This window comes from Dromiciops gliroides, chromosome 2 (assembly GCF_019393635.1).
Source record: "Dromiciops gliroides isolate mDroGli1 chromosome 2, mDroGli1.pri, whole genome shotgun sequence".
Lineage (NCBI taxonomy): Eukaryota > Metazoa > Chordata > Mammalia > Microbiotheria > Microbiotheriidae > Dromiciops > Dromiciops gliroides.
Window position 1 is genome coordinate 73,846,269 of NC_057862.1, and position 13,061 is coordinate 73,859,329.

General features: G+C 41.8%; 1 protein-coding gene across 1 annotated transcript in view; it reads right to left on the reverse strand.

The window, feature by feature from the left end:
* The window catches only part of LOC122744490 (ATP-binding cassette sub-family C member 2-like), an 87,484-nt gene that overhangs the window by 32,757 nt on the left and 41,666 nt on the right, over nucleotides 1–13,061 (reverse strand). Inside the window, 7 exon segments of the mRNA XM_043990003.1 lie at nucleotides 1,070–1,246; nucleotides 3,834–3,960; nucleotides 5,477–5,543; nucleotides 6,898–6,982; nucleotides 8,289–8,435; nucleotides 10,604–10,741; nucleotides 11,772–11,837. Coding sequence (XP_043845938.1) covers nucleotides 1,070–1,246; nucleotides 3,834–3,960; nucleotides 5,477–5,543; nucleotides 6,898–6,982; nucleotides 8,289–8,435; nucleotides 10,604–10,741; nucleotides 11,772–11,837 — 807 coding nt within the window.

Genomic DNA, 13,061 nt, shown 5'->3' on the forward strand with positions numbered 1-13,061 from the left:
GCCAATAAGTGGGAGAGGATAATCAGACTGTTGCTCTGTAAAGTTAACCTAGGATCTTTCTTCACAGATAAGTGTACAAGGATGCAGAACCCTTCAAAACCTTGCTTAGCCGCAGTTTTTTATTTACCAGCTTTCAAAGTTATCATAAACAACTATCTATCTATCCATCTATCTGTCCATCCGTCCATCAATGCATACATCCATCTATCCATCTATCCATCTATATCTATCTTGGAGGCAATTGGGATTTTAAGTGACTTGCCCAGGGTCACACAGCTAATAAGTGTCTGAAGCCAGATTTGAACTCAGGTCCTCCTGACTCCAGTGTTGTGCTCCATCTACTACACCACCTAGTTGCCCCTTATAAGTAATTATTTGGCTGCATTTTTTTATCTTCAGAATTTCTTCACTGTGGACTTCACCCAGTAGTTCCCCAATTCAGACTACAGAACACTAGGAATTACTCAGATGGGGTGAAGGGAAAGCCTTCTAGCTTGGGGATAGAAGTCCAGAGGCCTCCATTACCCTCACCCTTCCAAAGTAAGAGTTAGGAGACCTTGGTTCAAGTCTTGAGTGCCACTTACTAAGTGGGCAACCTTGGGCAAGTTACTTAACTCCAATGAACCTCCTCAGTTCATTGAGGATGGACCACATGATCAGTGAGATGTGGAAAATATTGCCACTGGTGCCCAACTCAGGGCATCATGAGGTACAGATGAGGTGATGTAGGCATGATACTCTGCACACTATAAAGCATTCGACTAATGTCTGTCACTACTGTTATTGCTATTGTTACCACTGGATGCCATGCTGGAATGCAAGGCAAAATGATGCAGTGGAGACGTGGTTGGAGCCATACAACCTGGTTCAGATACTGATTGGACCATTTAATACCTTTGTAACCTTTAGGAAATCCCTTCACCTCTCTGGGCCCTACTTTTCTCAGCTAATGGGGGTTAGACTAGGTGACCTCTAAGCTCCCTTCTCTTAAATCTATGATCCTGTGATTCCCAAGCGCCCTTCCAACTCTTTGATCCTAAGACCCCAAATCACTTTGAGCTCCAAGTACCTTCTCTCCGATCTCAGCGAGGTCCCCTCCAGGCAGCACTTTCAAATCTGGGAGGAGAGCACAGGCCTCTAGAACCTGTTGGTATCTCTTTTCATCCAATGGGGATCCAAAGAGAATGTTGTCTCTTACAGTGCCATTCTGGATCCAGGACTGCTGAGGGACATAGGCTATGGAGCCCTGGATGGAGAAAGATCAGATCACATGGGCAGTTATAGTTCTAAAGACAATGGAGAATGGAGGAGCAGAGAGGAGGATATAAGAAAAGAATTATATTTCTAGACCTTTAAATTAAAAAAAAAATTATTTAGAATTTTCCCCAAGTTAATGTAAAAAGAAATTTTCACAGCGATTTTTAAAACTGTGCTCCAAATTCTCTTTCTCCTTCCCTCCCCAACCCCCATTAAGAACTCAAACAATTCAATAAAAGTTATACATGTGGAGTCATACAAAACGTTTCCACATTAGTCAACTTGTGAAAGAAAATAGACAAAAAAACTTTAGAAAGAGGAACCAACAAAAAAAATTATACTTCAATCTGTATTTAGCGACCATCAGTTCTTTTTCTGTAGATGGATTGCATTTTTCATAAGTCTTTCTGATAGCATCCTTCTCATCATTTCTTATAGCACAATAGTGTTGCATCCTAATCTCATTCCACGATTTGTTCAGGCTTTCGAATTCAACTTCTTAAAAATCTCTTTTAGGATATCACCTAGTAGTAGTATTGCCAGGTTGAAGAGTATGCATGGTTTTATAGCCCCTTGGCCATAGTTCCAAATTGCTCTATAGAATGTTTGAATCAGTCTACAACTTTACCAAGAGTGTATTAATGTCTCATTTCCCCCATATCCCCCACAACATTTGCTAGACCTCTAATTTTGAGAAACAGAGATAGGACGAAGCCACTTGAGCACCCAGTATCTAGAAACCTGACTAGCGCCTGACCAGAGACAAAGACAACAATTGCAGTCACCATTTGATATTCCATATTTTTTTGGTTGGAATTGTGTCTTTCCTGTGTGATCCCCAAGTATAAAGAACAGGAAGATTTCAGGCTTAGGAGATGAGAGCATATATGTGTAGATACCCAGGTTCTAGCCAAATCTGAATGATTAGGATGAACACAGATATGCCATTGATGAAGGGAGATAAGAATAACTTGAACAAAGACAGGAAAGAGGTAGAAATTAGGTGCCAGAGAATAACATCCAGGACATCATAGAAGTGCTTTGCAAACTTCTCAAAAGAAGACCTGTTTAGAATGGTACCTCACATTTGGTGGCAGAATGGGATTGCCTTGAGAGTATGACTTTTTTTTTTTTTTTGCGGGGCAATGGGGGTTAAGTGACTTGCCCAGGGTCACACAGCTAGTAAGTGTTAAGTGTCTGAGGCTGGATCTGAACTCAGGTACTCCTGAATCCAGGGCCAGCGCTTTAACCACTGCGCCATCTAGCTGCCCCCACGAGTATGACATTTTTGAATAGCCATGGGGAACCCTCATGGCTCAAAGGGCCAGCATGTGTGTCAGCTTCTTCCCAGAGTCTTTCTCTCCCTGAGAAGAGGCTGGAAGAGGGTAAATTCTCTCAAAGCTGGAAGTCAGAAGACCAGGATCGCTCTTCTCTGCACCAACTCCTCCCTCACACAGGCACAAAGCACTGAGTAATCTTCACCAATGAAGCACTCAGCACAGTACCTGACACATAGCAGGCACTAAATACATGTTTATTGAATGAAGGAAGGAAGGAAGAGAGGAAGGAAGGGAGGAAGGGAGGAAGGAAGGAAGAAAGCTAATCTTACACAAATGACCCTTTGACTCAAGGGTTATGCATATCCAAATTCACATAGTCTGGGAGTAGAACCTGACCTAGCTGGAATGACTGATTTTGAAGGAGGAACTAAGATGTAGAACAGAAAGGGCAGCTTTTCCAGTCACATTGGGGTAACATAGGAAGAGGCATTCATTCATTGCCCTCTGCTTTGCCATTGCATCCTAAGTAGCATGGTGCCTTTCCATGTGCCTTACAGCTAAACCCCTCCCCCATATATGTCCTGTCTCCTCCATCACAACACGAGCTTCTTGAAAGGGTCTGATGTTTTAGTAACTTTTCAACAATGAAGGTTAAGTGATTTGCCCAGGGTCACACAGCTAGTAAGTGTCAAGTGTCTAAGGCCGGATTTGAACTCATGTTCTCCTGCATCCGGGGCTGGTGCTGTATCTACTACACCATCTAGCTGCACTCTAGAACATGAGCTTCTTCTTCTTTTTTTTTTTTTTTAAGTGAGGCAATTGGGGTTAAGTGACTTGCCCAGGGTCACACAGCTAGTAAGTGTTAAGTGTCTGAGGCCGCATTTGAACTCAGGTCCTCCTGACTCCAGGGCTGGTGCTCTATCCACTGCACCACCTAGCTGCCCCTGAACATGAGCTTCTTGAGAGTGGGGACAATCATATTTTTCTATGTGTATGTTTATCACCTTATACAGTACACCTGCCCATATAGTGAAGGGTTAATAAATATCTTGTCTTTCATTCATTCATTCATTGCTAATTGGAGAGTGACCCAGGGTTATTATAACTAGGCTTTCACCTCCAGTGCATGTTTTCAAATAAGAAAATGGCACTGTGACTTGCAGTTTTTAGACCCAAAATGTCTTAATTTCATTAAGACACTTCATTAATAAATTTAATTTTTGATTTCATTAAGACATTTATTCCTCCCTCTATGATCAAGTGTCAAAGGTGCATTGTCCAACTGTTTCTCCTCACCTTGATATTGATGTGCCCATGGATGGGCTCCATTTCTCCCAACATGGCTGCTATCAGGGAGGTTTTCCCAGAGCCAACGGCCCCCACCACAGCAATCAGTTGGCCTGTCTTAATGTCCAGAGTGACACTGAAAGAGAGAAGAGGCAATTTAGAGAAACGAGGGAGGGAGGGATTGAGACAGAGATAGGTAGTGACAGAGGGAAGAGACATAGAGATAGAGACTCAGAGAGAATCATACAGAGGCCAAAGCCCAGAGTCTTCAGGGAAAGTCTGCCATTGGGGCACCCTTGTCCTTCAAAATTGGAAACTTTGTCCTCCCAGACCCATGACTTAGTTTCTCCTTCCCTCCCCCCCTTTTTTTTTTGCAGGGCAATGGGGGGTTAAGTGACTTGCCCAGGGTCACACAGCCAGTAAGTGTCAAGTGTCTGAGGCCGGATTTGAACTCAGGAACTCCTGAATCCAGGACCGGTGCTTTATCCACTGCGCCACCTAGCCACCCCCCCTCCCTTATTTTTACCAGAACTATCCCCAAGGATTCAATTCAGCAAAGTTTTATTAAGTACCTATTTTATTAAGTACTTAGGCTTGTAAGTGGTAAAGATACAAATCAATCTCAGTTCCTCTGATTTCTAAATCCTGTGCTCTTTCCAATGTGCCCAAGAAACCCAAGATGTGGCAAACCATAAGGGGGTCTCTTTCTTCAGAAAAAAACTGGATCCTATGTGAAGAATGCAAAGATTTAGATGGAGGAATGTGTGTATCAAGAGGCAGAATAGAGTGGTAAATAGAGGTCCTAGGGTCAAGGAGATCTTGGGCTCAAGTGCTGCCTTGGGCAGATAGTGGTTGTGTGACCACCAGTCACTTAACCTCTGAATGCCATCTCTAAAACTATTGGTTTCAGAGGAGTTGTTGATCTGCTTTGGTAAAGTTCCTTTCATCAGGTTGCTCCCTATGCCAATCAGGACTACAGATCTAGTATTAAAAGGGACTTCAAAACTTTAAATAAACTTTTGTTTTGAGTTTGAGACCAGTGCCCTGTTGTGGAAGCCACTGGCATTGTCTTTAATAACCCAGAGTTCCTCTGCATCCTAGCTTCTTAAATTGTGGGTCACAATCCCATATTGATTTGTGGAACTGAATATGGGGGTCATGACAAATTTGGCAACAGTGAAAGGTTATGTCTACCTATTTTATGTACCCACATACCTAGGGTCATGTAAAAATTTCTCAGGCAAAAAGGGGTTGTGAGTGGAAAAAGTTTAAGAAGCCCTGTTCTTAATCATGAAGAAGCCTCAGAGTAGGACCTTAGCAGAGAATATTCCAGTAAGGACTGAATTAAGGACTGGTGGCAACTGAGTCAGTTCTGTCTAGTTCAATACTAATCATACAGTTGTAGGAAAAAAAAGGTTTCAGTTACTTGGTACCATCAAATTTCTCCAAACTTTTAATTTGAGGAATTAATCTGACCATGAATCTGTAGCTTTTTCTTCCCCTCCCCTATCTTAGAAAAATCCTCTATTGCATGGATTTTTCTGTTTCATTCAGAGAACTTATAGAGAAAAATGCTTCATTTGAAGGGTCCAAGATACCTGGGACCAGCAATGAGAACTCTCTAAAAAGTGGCAGAGGAGTCAACTACTCACTTTTGGATAGCTGGGCTGACATTCTGGTCCCAGGTAAAGGAGGTCTCATGGAACTGAATAGCTTTGTCTGTTGAGAGAAATGTAAGTTCTGTCAGCTAGAGACAAGGCAGAAAATGTGTCCAGGTCTATTGTTTGAACTGCCCCTCAATTTCTATCCCAACAAGGTGATTCCCCCTTGTCCCAGACCATCCATTCTTAGAGATTGGTTCCTGCCACAATAGGAAGCATATAAAAAGCTACTAGCAGGACACCTAGGTGGTGCAGTGGATAAAGCACCGGCCCTGGATTCAGGAGGACCTGAGTTCAAATCTAGCCTCAGACACTTGACACTTACTAGCTGTGTGACCTTGGATAAGTCACTTAACCCTCATTGCCCCACAAAAAAAAAAAGAGAGAGGAAAAGCTACTAGGATGAGACAAGGATTGACTCAAGTCTCTCCTATTGCAGGTGTCTTGGACTTTGTCCAGTGTCCTTGCTTGGAGTCTTGCTGCCCAGACTATCTCTCCCAACACTAGCTGTGATCTTTTAAGTCTTTCCTTAGTAACTAGTCTTGACTAGTCATTGCCTACCTCTGACCTTCATTACTTTCTTTTCTTTTTTTTTTTTTGGCAAGGCAATCGGGGTTAAGTGACTTGCCCAGGGTCACACAGCTAGTAAGTATCAAGTGTCTGAGGCCGGATTTGAACCCAGGTACTCCCGACTCCAGGGCCGGTGCCCTATCCACTGCGCCACCTAGCTGCCCCTGACCTTCATTTCTTAAAGGCCCCTCCCTCTTGAGAATGTTCTTCTGCTCTTGCCATCTGCTAGTATCCACTCTCCAAACTGCCTTATGTTTATTAATTTTATATTTATGCTGTTTACACTTATATATGTACTTCTCTCCACTGTTTGAATACAAGTACCATGAGAGCAGAGATGGTTTCCTTCTTTGTACTTGTATCCCTAGCACCATGACGATGCTTGGCTCATAGTAGGCACTTGGTAGATGTTTGTTGATTGATTGATTGCTGGTCTTCTAGCTCCTTCTGAAGATCTGCTTAGATCAATACTCTCCTTTATCTGCATTCCTGTCAGGTCCCCTGGCCCCACTTCACTCTATGCTCATGACTATGATGGCAGCATACCTAACTGATAAATTCATGGTTGATTATATGGCTATAAGACATGTCTCTTTATTTTCAGTCCAGTCATTTATCCTCTAGGTCTGTGATGCCCAAGTGTTGCTCAATATACTTTAAGGTATGCATACTTTTAATATTGAAATGTAAAATAATTTTGTTTTGAGGATTTGGTGACTCCTACCGTACTCATTTCTCCTTTTTCCCCTCAGTGGGAAAATTACAAAAGCAGGTTTACGAATCACTGCCCTGCATGCGACCTGTGGGAAAACTTGGCCCAGTTTCCAAAGGCCATCATTTACCAGTATGGGCATCATTTCGAATGCTGGATGTATCCAAGTCATCTCCAGTCAAGTACCTTTCCAAGCGATCAGCAGAAACACTAACCTACAAGAAAGTACAAAGTATTCTTGAGAATTAAGCGCCAGCCAACAAGCCAGGGCTCCTCAGCTTTGATGCTCCCTAGTTATGCCTCAGTTTCATCCCTATGTGATATTATACAAGAGATTTTCCTTCTCTCCATATCAGTGAGTTTCCTACCTGTGTTGGGGCCCTCTGAGAGAACAGAAAGGGAGAAAATGCTGAAAGTGGGCATGGTTGTGGAGCCTGGAGACTTCAATAGAAGAGGTCACAACAATCAAGAGAAGAGAACTCTTTCACTCACTGGGAGCAGCCTGGGACCATTCCAAACTCCAGGGAGAATAAGAAGTCAAATCGAGTCAAGAGGTGCTTATAAACATCAAGGAGAACATTTTGACCTGTTACTTGCCAGTGAGACAGGTACAGGAGGTACTATCCCCATTTCACAGATGGTGAAACTGAAGCTCAGAACTATTAAGTGACGTAATAAAAGTAAAATCAGACAGCTCTAGAAGACCAACAAGCCCCTGCAATGGCAGGCAATGGTTGTTGGGAAAGGTCCCTTGTCTGCCTGAAATGCACCAAAGTATTCCAAGAACACTGTGTACTTGAAGCGAGTAACTTCATCTCTCTAGGCTTTGGTTTCTTCATCTCTAAATTGGGGTATTTGGCAAGGATGATCTCTGAAGTTCCTTCTTGATTATATTATCCTGTGTTCTGCATTATGTGGTGGGGATTCTCATTCCCTTTGAAATTATGGACCTATGCTAGAAACCTTATCATAGTACACTCTAAGCAGTGAGGTAAAATAGTAGATAAAACCTCATATAAGTGTCAGGATGACCCGAGTTTGAATCCTGCCTCAGACACTTATTAATTGTATGACTCTGGGAAAGTCACTCAATCTTTCTCAGCCTCAGTTTCTTAATCTGTAAAATTGAAATCATAATAGCCCCGACCTTACAGGGGTGCAATGAAGATCCAATGATATGTATGCAAAATGCTTTGTACACCTTAAAGAGCTGAGTGGTAATTGTCATCTTCATTATTATCATTATCATTACTACTGCTATTATTTCTCCTTATTATTATTCTCATTAGTACTACTATTTCTATTATTCCTTCTCTTCATTTATTACCCTTATCATCACTATTACTCCTCTTCATTATTATTATCATTGCTACTACTCATTATTATTATCCCTTTCATTACTAATACTATTATTACTCCTGTTCGTTTTTATCATTACTACTACTACTCGTTATCATTACTAGTACTATTACAACAACAACAAGAATTACTACTACTACTACTACTTCTATTACTACTTACCTGGAGTATAGAAGAAATCAATGTGGGGAGCATGGTTAGGGGGGAGCGGAGTATGTTAAACAGAGTGATGGAAGTGAAGGCCTTTTGTGCATCCAAAACATTATTCTTATCCACCAGAACATAGACAGTAAAAGTGACAACTGATACCTGAGAATCATAAGATCATAGAGAAAATTGAGTGCTTTTAAAGGGGAATAACTAGCCCAATTCCAACCCTCAAATATATACATTCAAACATAGCATTTGGGGGTCAATCGATCAATGAGCATTTATTGAGCCCCCATCCCAACCCTCTCAGCTGAGAACCTTGTCTCATATTTTTTGTCATAAAAGTATTTAATTATTTTCCAGTTACATAAAAGATAGTTTCAACATTTGTTTTCATAAGATTTTTAGTTCCAAAGCTTTCTCCCTCCCTTCGTTCCCCCCTCCTCAAGATAGAAAGTAATCCGATAATGGTTATATATGTACAATGACATCAAACACATTTCTGTATTAGTCATGTAGTGAAAGAAGAATCAGAACAAAAGGGGGAAAATCTCAAAAAACAAAAACAAAAGTAGAAACAGTATCGTTCAATCTGCATTCAGAACCCACAGTTCTTTTTTATGAATGTTTGCCTCATATTTTAAAGAAAAAATGGAGGTTATTTGCCATGAACTTCCTTTCCCTTCCACTTCCTTGTCTCATATCACTTAGATATCTTCTGATATGATCTCCTCCGTTACATCTGTCTCATGAGATGAAGTGGTTTTACTTCTTGCCGAGGCAAAACCCTTTACCAACACAATCTCACTCCATCCCGTTTCCTCCAATAGATTGTCCCTTCTGTTATTCCCACTTTTACTTATCTTCAATCTCTCCCTGTCTACTGCATGGTGCCTGGAACATAGTAGGTGCTTAGTAAATGTTTATTGACTGTGCCAGTGGAGATTCAAAGACAAAAATGAAACAGTCCCTGCCCTCAAAGAGCTTATATTTACAACCCCCTGTTGCTATCGCTTTATGTCTTCTCCCAAAAGCAGTTTCCTTCCATTTCCCACATGGATGTCTCCATCTTAGGTGATCCAAGCAAAACCCAGTTATACATATAAACATTTGAAGGCTAAAGTATGAGTTTTAGAGGACTATTGATTTGATAGGGGAAATTTGGATGGTTGTTTCTTTTTAAGTAAAAGGTGAGCCACTGAGAGTCAGGAGGCTCTGGTTGAAGCCATAGAACACCAGGACAAGAGGTGCATGTGCAGGTACAGGTGCAGGTAGAGTGGAAGAAGAACCAGACAAAGTAAGAAGACCACAGCGATGAGAGGGAGGGGCTGAAAAAAGAGCTGCTCAGCCCAGAGGCTGCAGGTAGGGGCAGGGTGCTGATGGAAGGCTTCAGCCGAGTGATTCCTGATTGGTCAGAGAGGGAACTAACTTTATTGGCCAAGAGCTGCAGACATCTATTGGCCCTCAGGATCATCTAGAGGTGGAGAAAGGTCTAGAGATGGGGAAAGGTGAAACTTTTCATAAGGAGTTGTTGCTCTCTACTGTAGTCTCTGGTTGAAGGAAGAAAGGGAGAGGGGGTCTTGCTCCTGCTTTGGCATACAGGTGAGGATTGTTGCTGTGGGCTCTGTTCTGATTGGACAGCATCCAAGGAAGGGAATAACGGGCTTGGTTGGTCTGCTCACATCAAAAATTTAACAATAGGCTTTCACCGGTATGCAGTATAGTCAGGGTATGCTGGAAGCAGCCTATGTAAGTGGATTGTTAAATTTTCAGTGTGGGCATTTACCCTCTAGAAATCTGCAAATTCTACAAATCATGGTTTGATTTATTGTTGAATGTCTAGACTTAAGAGAGTTATGGGGACAGTGTTAATAATGAAGATTAAACTTAAAATTGTATCTGTTGTACTCTTCCCGTATGTCAATCTGTCCCTCCCCCACAACTGATTGTTAAACATTATGACAAGTTCAGGCCTGACTATACCTTCCTCTGTCTTCAGGCCCCCCTGCATCCCATTTGCTGCATTACATACAGGGGGCTCATCAGAACATGAAGAAAACTTATCAGAGGAAACTAACCCAGCATGTCTGAGACTGTTTTTGCTTTTTCTTTGTATCTCCAACACTTAGCACAGTGCCTAGCACAGAGTAAACCCTTCACAAATGCCTATTGATTGACTGACTACATGATGCCATGACATGGACCAAACTCAGAACTTCCAGGGCTGTTGTGGGAATGGGGGCAGGGCAGTCTGCTCCCTGTAGTAAGTTGCCTCAAGGTACCAAAAACACTCATTTCACTGTCCCTCTTTGTTCCCTCACACTTACCAGCACAGGGGCCAGGCTGAAGATGAATACAACAACAGACTGCAGCAGAGAAAATGATAGCAAGTTCTTCAGCTCCTTCTTTCGGATCCCCTGGATCTGCTCTATAAATGAAGGCTCCCAGGCAAAGTATTTCAGGATCTACCAAAGTCAGAAGGCCATTGAAGTTTAGAACGGGGGGGGGGGGCAGCTAGGTGACACAGTGGATAAAGCATGGGCCTTGGATTCAGGAGGACCTGAGTTCAAAGCCAGCCTCAGACACTTGACACTTACTAGCTGTGTGACCCTGAGCAAGTCACTTAACCCTCATTGTCCAGAAGAAGAAGAAGTTTAGAATTGGTAGGAAACTTGGGGGCCCACTGGTCCAAAAGTCTTCTCTTACATATTAGGTGCCTTGCAAAGCTATACAGCAAGTTAAAGCCAGATTTCCTGATGACTAGTTCTTTGTCTTTTCCAAGATATCCTTCTGATCACCAACACATACACTTTGGAAAGTATCACCCATCAGGATCTCAGGACACAGTCTCTAGGGCAAAAGCTAGAATAAGATCTCTATGAGGAAATGGAAAGCTTTGGGAGAGAAGCATTTGAGCTGTGCATCATGTCAATGAAAAGACCCTCAAGGTCAAAAGCCCAAGTCTTTGAGCAAGTTCAAATTCTGGGAGAGGCAGTACTTCAGTGTTTCAAGAGCCTATGATTTCACTGTATGAATACTCCCTCCAACAATGTAGATTGCAACTTCAATATAACTTATAAGATGGCCTTCAAAAGTATCAGAGGCTGAAGAAATTCATCCTTCTGGTGACAAGTAGGTGATGAAACTCTCTGAACTTAACCAAACTGGTCCTCAGATAACTGCAGTCCATCTCCAGGCCCCTACTCAAAGCTTGGTAGTGACTGCCAGAACTCTCATTCTACCAGCACAGTCTTGGACAATCCTAAGTCGCCACTACACCACACAGGGACACTGGAGGATGGAGAACTTTCATGGAGGAATAAGGAGAAGTAGGATATGGAAAATGAGATTCTGCAGGGTGTGAGTGAGACCATGGCTCTCACAAGGACAAAGGGGTCAGGATCTCAGATCTCTGAAGTGTTCATGGAAATCAGGAAGCCAATTAGTGCCTATGACTACACTGTGGGGGGAGGTGCCCCAGGTTTTGCTACTCACCTTTATTCCACTGAGAATCTCATTCACAACCTTCAGACGCTTGTCTTTGTTCTTCATGTTCTCAACCTGCAGGGGGAAGGAAGATATGTGTATGTGTGTGTGTAACACATATAACATATACATATATGTATATATTTATATATGAGGCATATACTCATATACTTAAATATGATGCAGGTAGATGGCTCAGTGGATAGAACACTGGATCTGATGGCAGAAAGACCTGAATTCAAATCTGGCTGCAGATGCTAGCTATGTGACCCTGGGCAAGTCACTTAACTTCTTTCTGTCTTAATCCACTAGAGAAGAAAATGGCAAGCCACATATCTTTGCCAAGAAAACCCCATGGACATTTCTGGTGTGCTACGGTCCACAAAGTTCCAAAGAGTAGGACATGAATGAGCAACTGAACAACAACTACTACTTATATACATATATATGCATATATGTATAAAATGTCCGTTATTATATGCACATATACACACATATATGCATACATACATAAGTGTATATTTATATTGTGTGTGTGTGTATCACCCTTCAGATACCCTGTTGAACTCATTCAGAGATGATCTAGTCTGTGGCCCAGACCTGATGCCCAGGTACATTCTGTTGCCTAGTGGAAAAATATTGTTTTCTACTTGGTTCCCTGAACCTGACTTACCTACCTGAATAGTCCCAATTGGGAATGAGGGATAATTCTTAGGCAAAGGCTTTCTTTAAGTTCTGAGGATTCTCTGGTAGAGTTGCTGCCTTTGACTAGAAATTACCCTGGGTAGGCTTTTATATTAGTGAGGAGAGGAGACCGAGGCTAAGGAGGGAAATGGAAGGCAAGTATTCCCTGTTTCCTTTCACCTTAGCATATATTACTTCTATTCTCCCAATCTCTCTCCAGCTTTCTTTCTTGCCTAGAAATAATTCCCTATACAGGAAATAAAATAAGGTACTAGACAGCTCAAATTCTTATATAAATCTATGAACTCATCAGTTTAGAAATTCTCTCCAACAATAAAGATCACAACCCAGTCAGTTAATCAACAAGTATTTATTAAATGCCTAGTATATGCCAGGCACTGTACTAAGTAAGCATTGGGGATAAAAAAAAGAGATAAAAGTTCTTCCTATCAACCATCTCTCCATCTAATGAAAAGTGTATCTGTCCTAAATGTATTCCCTGATGTCAAGAATAAATGAAGTTTGGTAAATGAAGGTAAATTAAATTAAATAAGATATTTTCAAAGTGCTTAGCATAGTGCCTAGCATATAGTAGGTGCTTAATAAATGCTTATT